Source organism: Lutra lutra, chromosome 16 (genome assembly GCF_902655055.1).
Source record: "Lutra lutra chromosome 16, mLutLut1.2, whole genome shotgun sequence".
NCBI classification, from domain to species: Eukaryota; Metazoa; Chordata; class Mammalia; order Carnivora; family Mustelidae; genus Lutra; species Lutra lutra.
The window spans coordinates 1,248,346-1,266,468 of NC_062293.1; the positions used below are offsets into that span (position 1 = coordinate 1,248,346).

An 18,123-nucleotide genomic window follows, 5' to 3' on the forward strand; every position below is an offset into this window, starting at 1 on the left:
TGCGGGACTCGATCCCAGGACCCTGAGACCATGACCTGAGCTGAAGGCAGCGGCTTAACCCACTGAGCCACCCAGGCGCCCAGATAAACTCTTTTAATTGCCCGCACTTTGACCGTGGAGGCCTAGCACCTGGAGACGTGGTCGAGAAGATGGAGAGCCTGCAGGGAGAGCGTGAGGGCGGAGGATGGACCCCAGGAGCGCAGGCCCTGTCCGTGCACCCAACCCTCAGGATAAGGGACGTGAGCTCTAGTGCTTGGTGGTTGAGCACACAGGTCTGCTCGCGACAGAGAGCCGCACGGACGGCTATCTGGAAAGAACTTAAGTTCAGCTCTAAAATTTAGCACTTGGCTTTGTAGACCTAAGTGTGTGGCATTTGTTGTTTCATGGGGACGGTCTGTGAGGTTCTTCACTTGCTTGTGAAGCGTGTGTGCTGCGGGGCAGGAGAGACTCTGTCCCGGGCGTGCGGCGTTCTGCGCGCGGCGCTCACGTTTGGCCTCTTGCAGGACAGCATCAGCTTGCTGCTGGAGGCCGTGAGGACTGGGAACGAGGAGCTCGCCCAGACATGGAAGAAGTCTGAGCAGTGGGCCACCATCGAGCAGCTGTGCAGTAAGTGTCTTCCCCTTCCTCGGCCCTGAGGGTTCCGCTCTCGCACCCCCACCGCCGGAGCGCAGGGAGCCAGACGCGTGCTCTGCAGAGCCTCTCGGACCCCAGACGCATTCTGGTGGTGTTGCGGGAGGCCCGTCGGGGACACAGACTTTCTCACCGCTGCGCCAGGTGTGCTCTCGAGGCCACACAGATCTGTGGGCACAGCTCCGCAGCTTCGTGGATGTGGAGGGTACGCCAGTCCTCCGGCGTCATAGGGGCAATTTGAACGTCCTTGTTTTAGGGAAACACAAACCTTACGTTCGCCGCAGCGCCAAAAGGTCAGAAACCTTTGGTCTCCTCAGGCTTTTCTTTGTCCCTTCTTTGTACTGGTCCTCAGAGCTTCCGTGAAGGGTAGGGAGGACAAATCGTACAGAATAGACTGTCCAGGACCCCGAGTCCCCTCACTGCCCACACGGAGCCTTTGTCTTCAGTCCCAGGAGCTCCGGGTGGCAGGCTGCTGGCGCGGCCCCTTTCCCTGTGGCTTTGAGGAATACTGGAATGCCCTCTTCAGACAGCTTTGAAAGTACATATAAAAAGTGTTTACACCATTTTCTCAAACTAGTGAGTTAGATACTAGAGCCAAAATTAGCCAAGGAAAACCTGGGTGCAGCCTAAGCCACGAGGGAGCCGAGGGGACACGTTGTTCTCTCGTGGGGGTGCCAGTCCCCCGGGGCCTGTGGTCTGAAGCGCCTCGGTGTTGGTTGTGCTTCGGGTCACATTCTCCTTTCTGCACGGCTGCCGGCGGAGCGGTCATGGGGCTGGCCGACGTGCCGCGTGCTCTTGCCCTTGCGTTCTGCGGGGCTTTCCATTCTAACGCAGCGGCCCGGTCGTGGCCGCCCAGTTGCCTAAGAGGAAGACCCACAACCTCGCGTCCTCGGGTGGCCAGGGGTGCGGTGCGCCCTGTGCCACAGCCTCCCTGCAGAGACGCGGGCTGCAGCGGTGCAGGCTCAGGCCGCTGGGCCCCGGCCAGGACTGACAGGTCCCTGTGCTGGACCCCAGAATTAAGCACCCTGTGTCAGCTGCACGTGGATTAAAAAGAACCTGGTGACTTAGACCGTTGACACAGAGAGCAGCGTCCGTGAGCAGGGGCGTGGAATGTACCCTCGGTGAGAGCCCCACACACCTCGTCCCCTCGCACACACCGCTGGCCACATGAGAGCTGCCGGTGGCCTTGTAGAAACAGCCACTTCCTCTCGGGTCCAGGAAGCCGGCTCTGGGGCTTTTCCCCGAGACGTGAAAACAGGCCCACGCGGAGATGTGTGCGGGCATGTGGGTCGCAGCTGTGCCGCTGACGGCTCCGAACCGCCAGCCACCCTGATGGGCAGCCGGAGGCCCCTCCCCGCACGCCCGAGGACAGCGCTGGGGTTGAGTGGCTCATGCTGGGACCCCAGCTCTGTGCCGCAGGCTTGTGTGCGCGTGCGGGGGTGCCCTCGTGGCCCAGGGGCCCGTGGCTGCTTGTCTTCGGGCCGCCTTGTCCTCAGCCGCACAGTAAGGTAGAGCTCGCGTGGGGTAGGAGCCGCGAACGGCAACCAACAGCCTCTCTTCCCGTCCCGCAGGCACCGTCGGAGTTCAACTTCCGGGCCTCCACGAGTACGGGGCCGTCGGGGGCGCCACGCACGCCGCCACAGCGGCCATGTGGGCCTGTCAGCACTGCACCTTCATGAACCAGCCGGGCACCGGCCACTGCGAGATGTGTAGCCTCCCGAGGACCTAGGGGCCCGCCCAGCCCTCCCTGAAACCGGGGTCATTGTCACCACGGCCCCATGGTGGGCAGCCCTGGAGGGCGGGGCAGGGTGGCTGCTCTCGGGTCACTGGCCCACAAAGCTTCTCAGCACCAGGCTAACCTGGAGGGAGAGCCAGGCTGGTGCTCTGCGGGCACACATCAGCCTCCTAATGGGGTGGCACGATGGTCCCCCCGCACGCCCGGGGCCAGCCTCCGAGGTGGTGGAAGGACCTGGGCACCCCAGAACCATCGCCCGGGGTTGGGGGGCAGAGAGGGCTGACTGCCGCCATCCCGCTTTCTCTTCCCTTCCACTTGGCTCTTGTTCTTCCCCTTCCCGTGGCTGTGGGTGGGAGCGTTGGCGTCCCTGTTGCTCTGGGCAGACCCTGCCTGTGAGGGCCACTTTTTCCCCTGCCGGTGGCCATTATCCGGCAGAATCACAATGGGCCCAGGGTTGCTGGCCTCCCTTCTGCTTGACCTGCAGGTTCGTTTGCTGCCCGCCCTCCTCTTTGCTCTCACCCGACATCCAGGTGGGATTTTTAAAGTCTGCGTTGGTTGTAATAACAGTGATCAGTAACTTCTGCCCAGGAGACTTTTATTTATTTCTTTGTAAGGTAAAAACTACATACAAGGGGGACTGAGAGACACTAGTTCCCACTTCCTTCCTTCCCCTAGTGAGTCCCTGGAATGGCTGCAGGGTGGACACAGGGTGGGCGAAGGTGGACAGGGACCCACAGTCAGTTCTTCTTGGAAGTAAACCTCAGTGCCTGAGACCTTCCTGCCACACAACTGCCACAGCGGCACACTCGGTCCGGCAGGAGGGCAGCGGTCGCTCCTGGCAAGCATCGGACCCTGCGAATGGGCCAGGCCGGCCTGTGGTGAGCTGGGTTGCCTGGGACCCAAAGCTCTGGCCCCTAGTGCCCTGTCCACTGTTCTCCCCATTGCTCTGCCCAGCCCCAGGCCTCCTGTATGGTGACCGAGCCATTGCAACAGACCTGCAGGAGAGAGTAGGGGCTTGGCCAGTTGTGAGGGTCACTGGGACTGCTGCGGGGGTCCCAGGACAGAGGTCGTGTCAGGCCTTGCGCATGTGCTCTGGGGTCCCCAGGGGGTTGTGGGCGGCACCCTGATGCCTCTTTGCCTTAATGAGGGTCATGTCTCTGAGCTGCAGGGCACCCACAGGAGAGGCTGGCCCAGATGTGGACTATGTTGGGTACTTCGTGTCTCTGCCCTGGGGGTAGAGGGAGGCCTGCGTGGCCCGCCCTTACCTGTGGCACTGTGGACAGAGAACTCTGTTTTTTGTGTCTTAGGCTGTGCCTGGCACCTGCAGGTTCACCCAGTATCTTGTCTGCTCTGGGGGCCGGGGGCCAATCAGGTTGGGTCTGGCTTCAGCAGAGCCATTGGTTGTTGGGGGAGGGTGGGCCCCGCCAGTTTGTGGCAGTGGTCCCAGCTCAGCTTGGCTCCCTGCTACCTGCTGAGGGGCCGTCCATGCCTCGTGGACCCCGTGTCGTGTGGTCCCTGCGATCCAGTGTGAGGCTGCGGAGGGGCGTGGTGGCCCCGGGCCCTGAGCTTGGCCTCTGTGTCCCCCAGGCCCCCGCTCCCCCAGTCCTTCTCCTTGTGTCCCCTTCACCCACCAAGCTGGTTCCCGTCTCTCTTCAGCCAACATTCTCACTCGAAGATCCGGCAGATGTGTAATTCGTTTCCTTTCATCTTTTAGCTGAAGGAAAAGCGCTGGGACTTCTCTGCTTCCGAGTCACTCCATTCAGTGACGCACTCTATTGTCCAGATAAACAGACTTGGAGCTCAGCGTGAGGGTGTGAGGGGCACCCTGCCGGAGGCCTTGGCCATGGGCAGCTCAGCCGCCACCTCCTGCACAGGGAAGGGAGGGAGGGGTCCCCCAGCCCCACCTGCAGCCTACTTGCCCTTGCGTGGACACACCCTCACACCCCCGGGCATGGGGTGACTGCGTGCTCAGCTGCCCAGGTGCACACAGCTGGCTGCCTCGGCCTCCTGACAGCCCCTGGTGCTGCTGCTCCAGTCCGCTCGGGGCTGCAGGGCTGCGTCGGCTGGGTTTGCATTAGCGTTACTTGGACTCGGGCCCCACCGTGAAGCCAATAAAACCCTGAAGCGACTGCCAAGCTCCCGAGTGTCTCTCCTGGGCCCAGAGACTTCCCCTGTGCGCCGTGTGTGTCTGCATCCCAGTCTGCTTTGTGTCCTGTGGCTTGACTTCGCTCCACACGTCACTGTCCTCGCTGATGTATCTGGACCGCTGAAGGATAGAGACCCCAGCGTGTCCTCAGGGTGGAAGGAGAGCGTAGCCTCCCTCCGGTGCTCTCCTGTCAGCCGTGTGGCTGCTTCTGGGCCTGGCGGGGGCGTGGGGGAGGCAGGTGCTTGCGGCAGATGAGGGACGCAGTCTGGCAGCCCCCAGACTGGACAGGTGTGGGGATGTAAGGCCTGGAGGGGACACGCTGCCTGTCCCAGATTACCTTGTCAATGGCAGCCAGAGGCATTCGCTCTTGGTGTTTGGGTACTGCCCTGTCCTTTGGCCTCAGGATGCATTGCTCCCTGGACAAGTACACAGAATACAGCACCTGCCGATGTCGGGGGTCCCTGGGTGCCTCTCACTGTGCCCCCAGGCCTGGCTGCTCCCAGCAGCGGTGCGGTGCCGTGCACGCTACTAACCACAGTCCCCAAGTTGGGGTGACTGCCACACCCGGCCCTTGGCACATCTCAGACCGCTGGACTTGGTGGATCTCCGAAGTGAGCGGCCCCGACCTCAGGAAACCACGGGAAGGGGGTGCGCTGCCATGAGGAGCCACCAGCACGGCCGGCAGCTGCCCGGCACACACCACGGCTTCTCTCCCGGCTGGTGGTGTCGTGGGGCTGCAGGAAGATCACGTTGCCCACACAGCTGTGTAAAGAGCACTGACAGGAGTACACACCTCGCACACCCATGCGGGCGGCCGCCTTACTCTGCATCACCCCTCCGCTGTCCGCGCCAGCCTTCAGCCTTGGCGCGCGTGTCAGCCAGGGATGGGCACTCCGGGGCCCTCTGTCCAGATCGACCGTTGGTCGTAAATCTTACGTCACAGCAAAGGGAGTAGGGACCCAACCTACCAGTGTCTGCAGGGGCATCCTGGCCAGCCAGGGGCTAAACTGGTGTGGCGGAGGCCCGCCCGGCTCAACCCACCTCTTTCCAGATCCACTTCCCCATGTGCTCGTTTTCCGCAGGACCCTCGTCCTGGGAGGGCTAAGCTGGGAGTCTGTGTGAGCGGGCAGTTCACGAGGCAGGGCGGTCTGACTGGCCCAGAAGGCCTGCACGCTCTCCTAGCAGAGGAGCCCGCCCCCACTCCCCAGTCACGAAGGCCTGGTGGGAGTCCGCCGTCCTCCTTATGCCTGTCCCCCCGCATCCTGGATGGTGTTCCCAGCCCAGACTCGATCTGGGAGCAGGAAGGGCAAACAACGGACTGCCCGTGCCACGTTCACATGCACTCAACCCAGAAACGAGCCGTGGCTGCCCACGGCCCTGGGGGCTGAGTGCCCACCTCAACCGCCACAAGAGGGGCCAGCTTCAATCCAAGCCTAGGGCACGTCTTGCAGCGCGCTGTGCTCGGTCACTCCCCACAGGAGCCTCTTTGGCTCACAGGTGTCCAGCCTCGGAGGTTCTCCCATGGCTTAAAGGAGTGAGGTGTGCTTGACCTCTCCTTCCACAGACACCCTTCAGGGACACTCTCCAGAAGAGAGCACCTGGCCCCTCTGTGGTCAGCAGCTCTCTTCAAAGCCCTGGGGAAAATGAGGGGGGCCGCCAGGGAGACCGGTGTCTCGCTCCCCCCTCATCCCCAGACTGAGTGCCGGTGACCCATCGTCCAGCCGAACCAACACACCCACGGACAGCTTGTGTCCAGGCGTGGAGGGAGGAGTGGGCGTCGGAGACTCAGCTGCTGAGGGAGGTGACCCATACCCCATGCAATCTAGCCGCCCCCCGAAAACCCACAAAATCGCTTTCGGAGCGGGCCGCCTGCCCCCGAGGAGGTGGCGTTCCGCTGAACCCCGGCTCCGGGCTCCGGCCCGAGGGAACCCTCGTCCCGGCAGGTCCCGGACTCGGCCCTGCTCCGGGGCGCACAAGGGAGGCGCGACGCGACTTCGGTCCCAACCATCCGGGCCCCGAGGCCCCGCACCGGCGTGGGAGGGGCTGCAGGCCGCGGAGTCCCCTACCCCGGCTGGCGCCTGGGGCGCCGCGCAGGACTGACGAGAGCCGCGAGCGCAGGCCGGGGGGGGGGGGGGTTCCCGCGTTTGGCTTCAAACACGTTGGCCCTTTGGCAAACCGCCGTGTCCGCCGGCCTCCCCGCAGCGGCGCGCCCCCGCCCACCCGCCGGAGCGCGGGCCGGGACCCCACCCCCGAGCCGCTGGAGCCCGCGCGCCGACGCGGCCCCGCCCCCCGCCGGGCCGCTTTACGGCGGAGGTCGCGCTGCGACGTGGGCGGCCGTAAAGCGCCCGCGGTCCCGGACGGAGCTCCCGGCCCACGCCATGGCCGGCCTCGAGCCGCGGGTCGAGTACCTCGAGAGCTTCCGCTGCCCGCTCGGGGGCCTGGCGGCGGGCCGGCCGCGCGTGCTGTGCCACGGGGCCGCGGTCTTCGTGTCCGCCGGGAGCGAGCGGGTCTCCGTCTACGAGCAGGAGGGAAGGCTGCTGACCGTGAGCGCGGGGCCGCACGGGGGAGGAGACTGCGGGGGGGAGGCGGGGGTCGGGCCGCCGGGGGCGCGGAGACCCGAGGGGGCTGCCGGTTCGGAGGCCGGGTGCTGGGCCGCGCCTCCCCTCGCCCTCCGGCCGGCCCGACGCCGCCCTCTCCCCGCGCGCAGGCCGTGTACAGCTTCCCCGCGCAGGTGTGGCACCTGGAGCTCTCGGCCGTCCCCAGGCTGCTCTACGTCCTGTGCGCCCAGAAGGGCATCTACTGCTTGTCGCCGGACCCGGAGAGCAGGTGATGGGGAACAGTGGGCGGCACAGGTGGCGGAGGCCGGCTCGGCCTCGGGGACTCCTCCTGGTCTCTGGTCCTGGCCTGCTTACCCTGGCCACTGTGACCTGTTCGCCCTGCGTGGTCTAGATCGGGGTCACAGCACACACCAGCCGTCCCCTGTGGGGCCGCAGGACTCAGGGCCAGCTCTGAAGTCTGGGCTGCCCCCGGCCCCCAACCCGGGCATCCTCCAGTAGGCTCGTCTTGAGGAGAATCCTTACTAAATGGGGTTCAGGCTGCACAGTGTGCAGCCCCAGGCAGGATGCTGTCCCCTCTGGCCTTAGGTGGGTCTCTGTAGTTAGCGGTCTCCGCCAGCGCACCCTGAACGCCAGGCTAGAGGGGGCCGGTCCTGAGGAGCTCGCCTCTCCTGTGGCCAGTGCAGGTCTAGACGCGGGCCCATGCTCGCTGCTGTCTCAGGACCTAAAAATGGGGGGGGGGGCGGTTCAGAGACTAGACCTCGGTGGGGGTGGGGTGGGGTCTCACGGTTCTGCTCCGACGAGAAGTTTCCTCCTGAACCTGTTTCTGGAAGCCTGGGTGCCTCCTGTTGTGTGTCCCAGGGTGACAGGTGCTCACCACAGCTGTCCTCGGGCAGGCGGGAGGTCGTGTGGCAGGCCAGCTGCTCCCAGGTGGGCCTTCCCCACAGTGCTGAGGGGCCGTAATGGGCACCGAGGTCACTGCCTGGGAAGACTGCAGGCCCAGTGTGTTCAGTGGTGGTTTGTTGGGAAGCAGCTTAGTTGTGTTCTCACAGTTCCCTGGTTCTTGAAGGTCTGTGAACCAAGATGACGGGGGTGACCGGGACAGTGAGGACGGCGAGCCTCCTTGCGCTGTGATTTCCGTGGACCCAGATGCCTGCCTCCTCCCAGATGCCACTCTGTGTACTTTCACTGTGGTTGGTGATAAGCTCGTCACCCTGGCACAGGGCCCTGCCCACTGGAAGGTACAGCTGTTTGAGTGCCCCCATCCAGGAGAGGACGCCAGACCCAGAGGCCAGGTCGGCGAGGTGGAGTTGTCCACCTCCAGCCCCCTCACTGGGTCCCTTGGGGAGCCCACAGCCGCCCGCTTCCTCCCAGTGCTGTGCTGTGTGTCCCCAGCGGGCCTCAGCGCTCTGCACAGCCGTGTGCAGGGCTCTGGGACCTTCTTGCTGGAACGCACCCTCTTTGGGCTACTCTTTGGAGTTGACGCCTCCCTTCTGGAATCACCTGTGATCCTCTGTGGTCTCCCCGATGGCCAGCTCTGCTGTGTGGTCTTGAAGACCCTGGTCACCTCAAAGTTGTCCCCTGGCGACCCGAAGGCCCTTGTCAATATTCTCCATCACCTGGAGGAACCCGTCGTTTTCATTGGGGCCGTGAAGACAGAGTCATTGGCCGAGGACGTGGAAGACACACACCCTGACTGCCTGGTGGCACTTGGTCATGACGGCCGGGTCCTGGCCATCAAGGCCGGCTGGGACGAGGCTGGGACTCTGGTGCCGGAGCTGCGGGAGTACCGGCTGCCGGGGCCCGTGCTCTGTGCGGCCTGTGGCGGAGGTGGCCGTGTCTACCACAGCACCACCTCGGAGCTCTGTGTCGTGGACCTGGCTCAGGGAGGCGTCCCCAGCGGGGACCTGGGAGACCCGTCATCTCTGCTGTGTGCAGCCGGCTTGGGCGTCTGCAGTGTCGTCACCCTCTCGGTGTTGTCCGAGGTGCCCGAAGGTACGAGGTGGTGCTACGTGAGCCCGAGACGCGACAGCCTGTCGTGCTGGGGGGTGGAGTTTCGTGGGCTCGTCTTCTGCGCTGTGAGCTGGCACGTCGTCACCTCCCTGCTCTGTTCCCATCTTTGGCAAACCTCACGGGCAGGCTTCTCCCCAGCTGCCCTAGGCTGGTGCTTGACGCCTGCCTCGGGGACGGGGGCTGCGTGCTGGTGTGTGTCCTGTGTGGGTAGGGGCGGGGCATCGCTCCCCAGCAGCGCTCTGTGGTGGGGAGTCCCCGGAGGGCTCTGGTCAAGGCCGGCGTGTTTCTGAAGGCTGGGAAGCGCTCGCCCGCCTCTTGTGTGGCCTGCCCCCGGCCGCTCTGCTGGCGCTGTGTGCTGGACGTGTCTTCCCCGGACAGCGCTGGGGGGCGAGAACAGTGCCCCCCTCCCCCGGCCCACGGGGTGGAACTCCTCGTGGAGGAAGCACGGACAAGGCCAGCGTCTGTGCCGCTGGGAAGCACGGCCGCGTGGTCGGCTGCCGAACGGGCCCGTGCATGTTCCGTGTTCCGTGCCTCGCTGTTGGGCTGCCACACCACGGCCCAGGGCTTGGGGCCTCGGTGGCCTTGGGCGTGGGGGAGAAGCAGACAGTTGCAGGAGATGGAGCCCAGGGGCGGGAAAGGGGACCAGCCGATGCTAGAGAGACCACAGGCTTCTGGAAAGGCCCCGTGAGTGCGGAGTGAGAATGGGGGCGCCTGTGCCGCCTTGCCCTCTGCAGACCATAGGGGCAGGTGCAGGCCAGCTGCACCTGGCTGATCGGGCCACGTGGGTCCTTGTTCGGCCCCCTTTAGTCCCGTTCCCAGACCCCTTCCCCACGGCACTGAGCTGTGTGCCAGCACTCCCCCCAGGGAGGACCCTACGGAACGTGTGCTCGGATGGACGTGGGCAGAGGCTCTGCCCGGCCCCTGGTGTGCATCTGGGCTCTTCAGGGCCATCTCCGGGACCCTCTCGTTCTTGCCAGGGGGCCGGTGCGCTGACGACCTCTGTCCTGTGCCCCCAGCAGCTTGCCTCTCCCCTGCCCGGTGACCGGGTCTCACGGGTGCGCGTCTGCAGGTGGCGCGAGGCTCCTGGCCCTGTCCACCAGGGGCCGCCTGATGACCTGCCGCCTGCAGCTGAGCTCGGAGGTGCCGGGCCCCACTAGAGCCGCTGCGGCCAGTACTGGCCAGAAGATTAAGGACTTGCTATCTGGGATTGGCACCGTCTCTGAGAGGTGAGCAGCTGTGCCTCCAGTGGCTCGGGCGGAAGCCAGTGCTGCGTCTGTGGGGGCATTGTGGGTCCAGGCCTCTGACCTCAGGGAGAACCCCAGGTGGCGCCTTGCATGGTGGAAGGCTGCGTCAGGGGGAAAGGGATGTCCCCTGTTTCCGTACCCGGCCTGCAGCTTCTCCCTTTAGCGATTTCCTCGGCTCTCCCCCAGCGGGTCCCTCTCCTCGGAGGCCGCTGCCTCCCTGTCTCAGCAGAGGCCCCAGTGGAGTTTTCCTCTGACCTGTTCAGAGCAACGGGCTCTGCTCAGCCCTTGCCTGCCCTTCTGTGCGGCGCCCTGTGGTTTCGGGCCGTTTCCGAAGCACCTGCCGTCCTCAGCCGTCGCGCTGCTGCCGCAGAGGATCAACGGGGCTGACGAGGGTCGTGGCTGGGGATGTGCGGACACCCCGGGCCACGCGGCACGATGAGGTTGGCGGTGGCCAGGAGCCCAGTGAGCAGGCCAGGGCTGCTGGGTGTGGGCTATGGCAGTCCCATCCTCTGCCCCGCCGTGGCTCCGCTGCCTGGGAGGGGGCGGGGTCCAACGCTGGGGGCCGCTGGGCGGGGCTGGGCGGGGCTGGGCCTGCATTGCTGCTCCCCGAGGCAGTGGCCCGCTTCTCACGGGGCATACGGCAAGGAGTGAGGTCCTGGGCCTTCCAGTCCTGGGAGCAGGGGACGAGGGGCCCACCGGTGTGCCTCCTTCCCGTGGGTGTCACCTTCATTCTTTCCAGGGTGTCTTCTCTGAGGAAGACTGTCGACCAGCGGAACAAGGCCCTAACGTGCCTCAACGAAGCCATGAACGTGAGCTGCATCCTGTTGTCCAGCCGGGAGGGCCCCAGGCCCATCTCGTGCACCGTGACGACCGCCTGGAGCCGCCCACAGCTGCAGGACGTGCTGATGGCCACCTGTCGGCTGGAGAACAGCAGCGGCCTCAGTCTGGACCGGGGCTGGGCCTTGTGTGTGCGGGTGCTGACCAGCGCCTCTGCCTCAGACTCTGACGTGGCCAGCGTGGCCACCACCTACACCATCCCTGTGGACCGGCTGGGTCCTGGCGATCGGCGGGAAGTGACGCTGCCCCTGGGCCCTGGGGAGGATGGCGTCCTGCACCTGCCCCTGATCGTGTCTTGCATGCTCCATTACAGCCTCAGGGAGGTCGTGGGTGGGGCGCCTGCCCCCTCTGAGTCCTCTAAGGGCCCCTCTTTGGACGAGTGCCGCCCTGATGTCTTGCCCGAGCAGGACGGCATCTGCCTGCCCCTGAGCCAGCACACCGTGGACATGCTCTGGTGCCTGCGCTTCCCTGGCCTGGCCACACCCCGCACGCAGGCCCCCGGGCTGCTCGGCCCCCTGTGTGACCCTGTGGACACTTTCTTGGGATCTCTCCTTGGGCCCCGCAGCGAGCCGACAGAACCTGCTTCCCTGCGGGCCAAGTTCCTGCCTCCGTCGGTGGCCACGATCCACGTGTCTGCAGAGCTGCTGAGAGCGGCCTTGGGGGACCGTGTCTCAGGTTGGTGGTGGTGGATGCCTTTGCTGCGGCTTCAGGGTGTGTGGACATCGGGCTCCTCCCTCTTACAGGCCCTGCTTGAACTCACCGCAGCCCCCCGTCCAGCAGGCACGTCTCTGGGCTGCGCCGCTCTCCAGTGGCTCCTTGCGGAGAACGCCGCCCTGGACGTTGTGCGAGCCCGCCAGCTGTCCTCGGTCCAGGGAGTGGCCCCAGATGGCGCCGATGTGCACCTGACCGTCCGAGAGGCATGTGGGGTCTGGACCCTGGGGAGAAGTGTCTCTGAGTGGCGTCCTCAAGCCAGCTGTGTCCGTGCTGCTTGAGGGGATCGGTGGCCGGTCCCCACTGCATAGAGTTTCCTGACGTGCTGTCTGAGGCCCGGCTGTGCTAACAGCCTTTGTGGGGACGTGGGGTCTGTGTGGGAACTGGGCTGACCTTCATGTGGGGGCCCCCACCTTGGGCACTGCTGGCGCTCGTGGCCAACCCCCCAGCTGTGTCTGGTGGCAGTGAGCACCCCCGGGGGCGGGGCCTGCTGACACTGGTCCTCAGGCCCCCAAACTCCTGCCCGTTTGCAGAAGCTGCCCCCGGGGGTCCCGAGACACCGTGCTGGCCTGCCTGGGCTCTGGCCCCTCTCTCACACACCCCTTCCTTCCCAACGTGCTAATGGTGGCAGGCCTGCAGCCACATCTGGCAGACTCTCACCACCCAGCGGGCTTGCGGACCAGCCCAGGCTGCCAGGACACGTGTCCCCAAGGCGGTGGGCTGGTCCCTGGCTGCCACACGGCCTTTCAGGCCAGGCCAGCGTGTCCAGGTTGGGGCATCCCTGGGCCCTGATTCTGGGCCCTGACGGTGACTCCACCAGTGCTCTCGGCCTCGTGAGTGCTCACAGCCCTAAAACACCCCCGGGTTCCAAAGAAGCGCCAGGAGCAGCGGCCTTCCGAAGTTCCAGGTGGGGCCCGTCCTTGGCGCTCTGTGTGGAGAAGGAGCCAGCATGTCCTGGCCCGCGGCCTGTCCTGCCTGTGGCTGTCCTGGCCGGTTCTGTCTTCAGCTCCTGAAGCTGGAGTTTCCGGGGGACGGATCACCCAGCCTGCTCCCTGTTACACATCTGAAGCCCTGGCCCTGCTGTTAGGTGACCCGGGATGCCCAGTGTGTTGTAGGGGAGTCCAGGCATGGGCTGTCCGGGATTGGCAGGCGGGCACAGAGTCCCTTGGCCGTAGAGTGAGTGCCGTGGCTCTAGATTCCAAGGAAACAGGACTTCTGCAAACGTGTTCCAGCTGGGTGACTGCTGGGTGGCTGGCTGGTCTTTCTGATGCAAGTTCTCATGGGGTGGGGAGAGCCAGGCCTGGGCGTGGGGGCCACCAGGGCCTTTGAGGGCAGGCGGAGCTGCCCTTGGCCTGGGGCTGGGCAGGGCCATGGGTGGGCGGTGAGGCTCTTCTGTGTGGCAGGTGGCTGTGACCGACCTGGGTGCAGCGGGTCCCGTGCAGACCGTGGAGATCCAGGTGGAGAGCTCCTCTCTGGCCAGCATGTGCAGCGCACACCACGCGGTCATCGGGCGTCTGCAGGTAGGCGGGTCTGCTTGGGCAGCTGGGGTGGGGGCTCTCGGGGGTGGGGCTCCCTGTGTGGGAGTTGCAGGACCATCTCTCCTCTGCTCCCGCCTGTTCGGGGTGTGCGGGGAGCCGTGCTGGTGGTTCTTCCGTGGCAGACCCTGCCTGTGCTCCCATGAGCCCTCAGGCTGCTAAAGGAGGACCACGCGCGTGTTCCCTGTGGCGGTCAGCTGCAGGTCCCCAACTCACCTGGCTGAGCAGCGCCTGTGTGGAGAGAACGTGTGCCGGGGCGGCGTGTGCCGGGGCTGCGTGTGCCGGGGCTGCGTGTGCCGGCGTGGGCCCGGGGCTGCGTGTGCCGGGGCGGCGTGTGCCGGGGCGGCGTGTGCCGGCGTGGGCCCGGGGCTGCGTGTGCCGGGGCGGCGTGTGCCGGGGCTGCGTGTGCCGGGGCTGCGTGTGCCGGCGTGGGCCCGGGGCTGCGTGTGCCGGGGCGGCGTGTGCCGGGGCGGCGTGTGCCGGGGCTGCGTGTGCCGGGGCTGCGTGTGCCGGCGTGGGCCCGGGGGCTGCGTGTGCCGGCGTGGGCCCGGGGGCTGCGTGTGCCGGCGTGGGCCCGGGGGCTGCGTGTGCCGCCTGCACTCTGAGCCAGCACGTCTCCGCCCTCGCAGACACCGCAAGGGGCCCCGTCTAGTGTGGGAGCCAGCAGCTGCACTGCCTTCTGGGGGCCCTAAGTCCCAGATCTGAGAAGGTGCTCACGGTCCAAATGAAGTCTGGCACCTGGTCCCTTGGCCCGGTGGAGCCCAGGCTCTGGGGCCAGCTGGCCGTCTCCTCCCACCCCTCTGACTACGGCTTTGGCGGCCCCAGAGGAGTCTGCCATGGCAGCCGTCCCCCCAGCTGGGAACTCACCAGTGCACCTTCCCCGGCCCCACCCCGCACCCTGAGAACCGGAGAAGCCGCAGTCTAGGCTTGACGAGGACCTGAGTGCCGCTGCGTCAGACAGGCATCACTCAGGAGCCTGTGGCCCCCGCCGCTGCCCCTGTGCGGCGCTCTGATGGGCCCACTGAGGCTCACGCAGCTCAGGAATGTAGTCCCAGGTGCCCAGCAGGGACACCCAGCCCCCAGAGTGGTTCCCGTTCCCTCTGCTCAGAGGGGAGCCTCTTAGACCGAGATCTTCCCATCAGGCTGTTAACAGACCCGGCCGAGCACGACGGCCAGGGGCTACATGGTTAGGGTGATGCTGGGGGAAGAGGGTCCTGGTGTGGCCATGACAGCCACAGACCAGACCCAAACAGCAGGAATCCAGTGCCCGCGGCTGAGGCCTTTCTCCCGCACTCACGCACAGCTGTCCCCACGCCACCACCCAGAGGCTCCTGTGTTCTGATCACTTATTACTAGACCTGGGTCCCCCCCACATGAGCTCATCTGTAAAGGCCCCACGTCTAAGTACAGTCTGTCAGCTGCTGGGGCAGTGCTCCCGCATGCATCCCCCCTAACAGAGGGCTGCGGGTGGTCCCTTGACAGGCACCCTTACGCGGGCTGCGGACCCAGGTCCTGTCAGCTGACGCCCTGCTCCCCGTGACGGGAGTGCCCCTGGGAACCAGTGTGTGTTCTGGCCACTCAGAGTTTGGGGGACCCTGCCGGGTGTGCAGTGCCCGCCACAGAGGCTGGTGGGGGCCTCGCTGCCTAATCCTGGGCTTCCCCCAGAATGCAGGACAAGCAGCAGCCCCACAGGGGGCCGTGCTGAGGGGCTGTGCTGATGGGGCAGGTTGGGTGGCCCCCATGAAGGCAGTGGGCACCAGGCCTGGGATGAGGGACGGGAGACAGGGTGGTGGGAGGCAGCTCATGGGGATGAGGGAAAAGGTGGGAGGGGGTGACAGGAACTTAGGAGAACGATTTCTGAGTCTTCCATCATCAAGCTAGGCCTGGAGTGGAAGACACAGAGGGGCTCTTGGAAGTGGTGGCATGGTGTTGGACGACAGGTGCCTGGAGCCCTGGGCACCGGCCCCAGCCTCCCTGTCCCCTGTCCCCAGAGGATGGTTGTGGAGCAAGCCGCCCGGATCCCTGGCCCGCCCGACCTCCGTGTACAGTGTCTCCAGCAGACCCACAGCAGCCACGAGGTGAGGCCCCTCCGGCTCCCAACCCCCCAGCCTCCTGCCGGCCTGCTCCGTCACACCGTCCCTGGCCGGGATCCTCTGGGAACACAGGGCTCACCCAGCACAGTGGGGGGCCTGCCCCGTGCTCAGCCAAGGACAGTGGGGAATGCAGGGTGGGTGTGGCTCCTTGTCTCCAGCCTTGCTCCTTCGCCCATCCACCTTCAATAGGACCTTCCTGTCACCTGGGGAGGGGCTTGGCTATGCTTCCCCTGCACTCCTGGGTCACCTGCCACATACCAAGTAGGATTTGTGCATAACCGCTGTCCTCCAGAGGGGCCGTGCCCAGTGGCGAGGTGGGGGGGTCTGAGCTTGCTGCCTGCACCAGCAGACCCTGCTGCGGGAGGTGCAGACCCTGCGGGACCGGCTGTGCACGGAGGACGAAGCCAGCCCCCACGCCACCGCCCAGAGACTCCTGCAGGTGTACGGGCAGCTGCGCAGCCCCAGCCTCCTCCTGGTGTGACCCCAGGTGGGCCCTGCCACAAGCCCAGCACCCTCGTGGCTTTATGGAGAGATAGTGCAGGACACGAGGGGCTGTTTCCCGGCACCGGACCCTGGCCGTGAGGCTGGGGGAGGCAGGTGGGCTGGCACTGCTGGGGACACGGGGCCCGCAACTGCTCTGGGGTGTGCGTGAAGCGGAGCTCATGGCCCCCCAGCCCACCCCCGGCCCCAGCCTCTGCACAGCGTTCCTTCCCCTTCGGTAGCTGCCCACGGCTCCCGCTGAACCTGGTCGTGCCTGGCAGTCCCTGGTCTAGAGCCCTGGAGCTGGATCCACGACGTCCGTCCCCCCCAACCCAGAAGTCGGGCCCCAGAGCAGCCGACAGGAGCCCCGGAGAAAGTTTCCAGATTTGGGATTTAGGGGTTCTGGCCATGGCTGTTGCCGTCCCCACTGCCCCACTGCCCGCTCCCCCAAGTACAGATCTCTCATCCCTCTCGGGGCCCTTCATTTATGGGCCACTGCTGAGGCCACCAGCTGGGACTGCTTTCCTGTGGCTCCGACACTCACCCAGTAGGTGCTTATGGCTGGGGCCGTGCCCAGCACTGTGCCTTGTCTCCAGGGCCCCTTGGCCTGGGCAGCCACTCAGCGGCACTCCAGTGCTGGTGCGTCCAGCAGTGGGGGGGTGACCCCCTGTTTGGACTTAACATGGTGCTCTCCTGTACATGCAGGGGCTGCGAGGCCCCCCCTTGCTGCAGGAGAAGTCTGCTCCCCATTGAGCTGCCTCGTCACTCTGTGTATATGTGTGTGTGTGTCTGTGTCTGTGTTTTGGGGCAGCAGCTCTGACTGCATTTCTGGGCCTCCCCTGGGTTGCGCTCGGATGAACCCTGCCTTGGTCTTTTCCGTGGTCGTGGGGGCCAGGGAGAGTCCCCCAGCACTGGGCAAAGGGCCCACCTGGCCCGCAGGGCATGCGAGCCCCTCCCAGGGAGGACAAGCCGTCTCCAAGGAGAGAGAGTGGGAGGCCACACAGACCACATGCTAGAGGCGGTGGTGGGCACAGATGTCGGCTGTGAACAGAGCAGCGCTGGAAGCATGTCCCCCAGCGCCAGGCTTGGCTGAGCTGCCCCTGGTCCCCACTGTCCAGCTCCCACATGACGCCCGAGGCACACTCGTCACCTCTGCCAGGCTGCTGACCAGGATGACCCCGGTGAGGCGTGAGCCTACACCCTCCCAGGGATGCAGATGCAGTAGTGGGAAAGGGCGCTCTGCTCCCCCTGCCTGCTGGCGGGAGGCCCCTGGTGGGGCGGGCGAGGCAGCAGTCACTCGAGCCCCACCACCTGGTCTCCAGAAGAGGAGACACGCCGCCGGGCAGCCAACCCGTGGACGGGAGATAAAGTGGAATCCTGTGAAACCTTTGTGAACTGGGAGAGAGAGGCGGGGGCGAGGGCAAGTGGGACACGGGACAGAGCTCGGCTGGAGCCGCTCCAGGAGCCTCGTGCTGGGCTGCCCTGTCAACACCCCATCAGGGACGGGCCACTGCACCGAGCACGGAGTCCCTCAGCTGCCCCTGCTGCGTGTGGCTCGCTGTCCCCCACACAGCTCCGGCGCACCGGAGAATGGCCTCCACGCAGTCCCAGCCTCCTCCTTGTCCCAGGTGTACCCTCTGGCACGCTTCCCTGTCTCCCCAGGCCGCGTGGGCTTTGCTGAGCCCGGGTCTGAGGCCAAGTGCACTCCTGGCAGAGGCCAGCGAAGGGAAGTCGGGGACACCGAGGGAGTCCCCCGCTGTGATCACTGTGGGCAAGCACCGGGCGGGGGAGCCCCCGTCCTCCTGCCCTGGTGTCGCCAGGGGGCAGCACAGGCCGTGGGGTGTGCAGCCGCCTGCTCCTCTGCTGCCTCGAGGCTCTGGTGTCTGGTTCTCAGAGGGTTAACTCAGCCCCCCCTTGACCAGGGGGCCCGCTAGGGTCCAGCCCCTCTGTCCTTAAGGTTGGGCGAGGGCAGTGAGGTCTGGTGCAGGCTGGGATGAGGTGGGCACTGGGGAGAGGCTGTGGGTGGGGGCAAGATCCCTTCCTGTCCACTCTGGTCAGGCACATCCATGCTGTACCCCCCCACCCCCGCACACCTTTCCCAAAGCGCCCCAGTCCCCACGGCCCACACTGGCTGGATTCGCTGG

General features: G+C 65.9%; 2 protein-coding genes across 9 annotated transcripts in view; both read left to right on the plus strand.

Moving 5' to 3' along the window:
* The window catches only part of NPLOC4 (NPL4 homolog, ubiquitin recognition factor), a 61,352-nt gene extending 56,858 nt beyond the window's left edge, over positions 1-4,494 (plus strand). For 2 of the 3 annotated variants that reach the window (XM_047706806.1, XM_047706804.1), the window contains 2 exons: positions 504-606; positions 2,202-4,494. In XM_047706806.1, the coding sequence (XP_047562762.1) occupies positions 504-606; positions 2,202-2,359 (261 nt within the window). In that variant the 3' untranslated portion in view covers positions 2,360-4,494. Of the gene's footprint in view, positions 1-503; positions 607-2,201 lie in introns of those variants that run through there. The other variant, XM_047706805.1, reaches the window with a different exon arrangement.
* A 2,328-nt stretch (positions 4,495-6,822) lies between these two features.
* Positions 6,823-16,732, plus strand: FAAP100 (FA core complex associated protein 100). 6 transcript variants are annotated; one of them, XM_047706799.1, is made up of 10 exons: positions 6,824-7,054; positions 7,219-7,337; positions 8,136-9,061; positions 10,149-10,305; positions 11,063-11,835; positions 11,938-12,077; positions 13,275-13,391; positions 15,398-15,484; positions 15,846-15,986; positions 16,222-16,732. In XM_047706799.1, the coding sequence occupies exons 1-9, from the start codon at positions 6,890-6,892 to the stop codon at positions 15,978-15,980; spliced, it is 2,619 nt and encodes an 872-aa protein (XP_047562755.1). In that variant the 5' UTR covers positions 6,824-6,889; the 3' UTR covers positions 15,981-15,986; positions 16,222-16,732. The 6 variants fall into 6 exon arrangements, with proteins under 6 accessions (XP_047562759.1, XP_047562755.1, XP_047562754.1 ...); XM_047706798.1 differs by having other exon boundaries at positions 15,846-16,732; XM_047706800.1 differs by having other exon boundaries at positions 6,827-7,054; positions 15,849-16,732.
* Positions 16,733-18,123: the final 1,391 nt, after the last annotated feature.

Excerpts from the sequence above, each read along its gene's own strand:
- FAAP100 (XM_047706798.1), top strand. The coding sequence starts at position 6,890 with ATGGCCGGCCTCGAGCCGCGGGTCGAGTACCTCGAGAGCTTCCGCTGC. Across the intron at positions 11,836-11,937 it reads CTTGGGGGACCGTGTCTCAG|CAGGCACGTCTCTGGGCTGC; the intron begins GTTGGTGGTGGT and ends CCCCCCGTCCAG. Across the intron at positions 15,485-15,845 it reads AGACCCACAGCAGCCACGAG|CAGACCCTGCTGCGGGAGGT; the intron begins GTGAGGCCCCTC and ends TGCCTGCACCAG.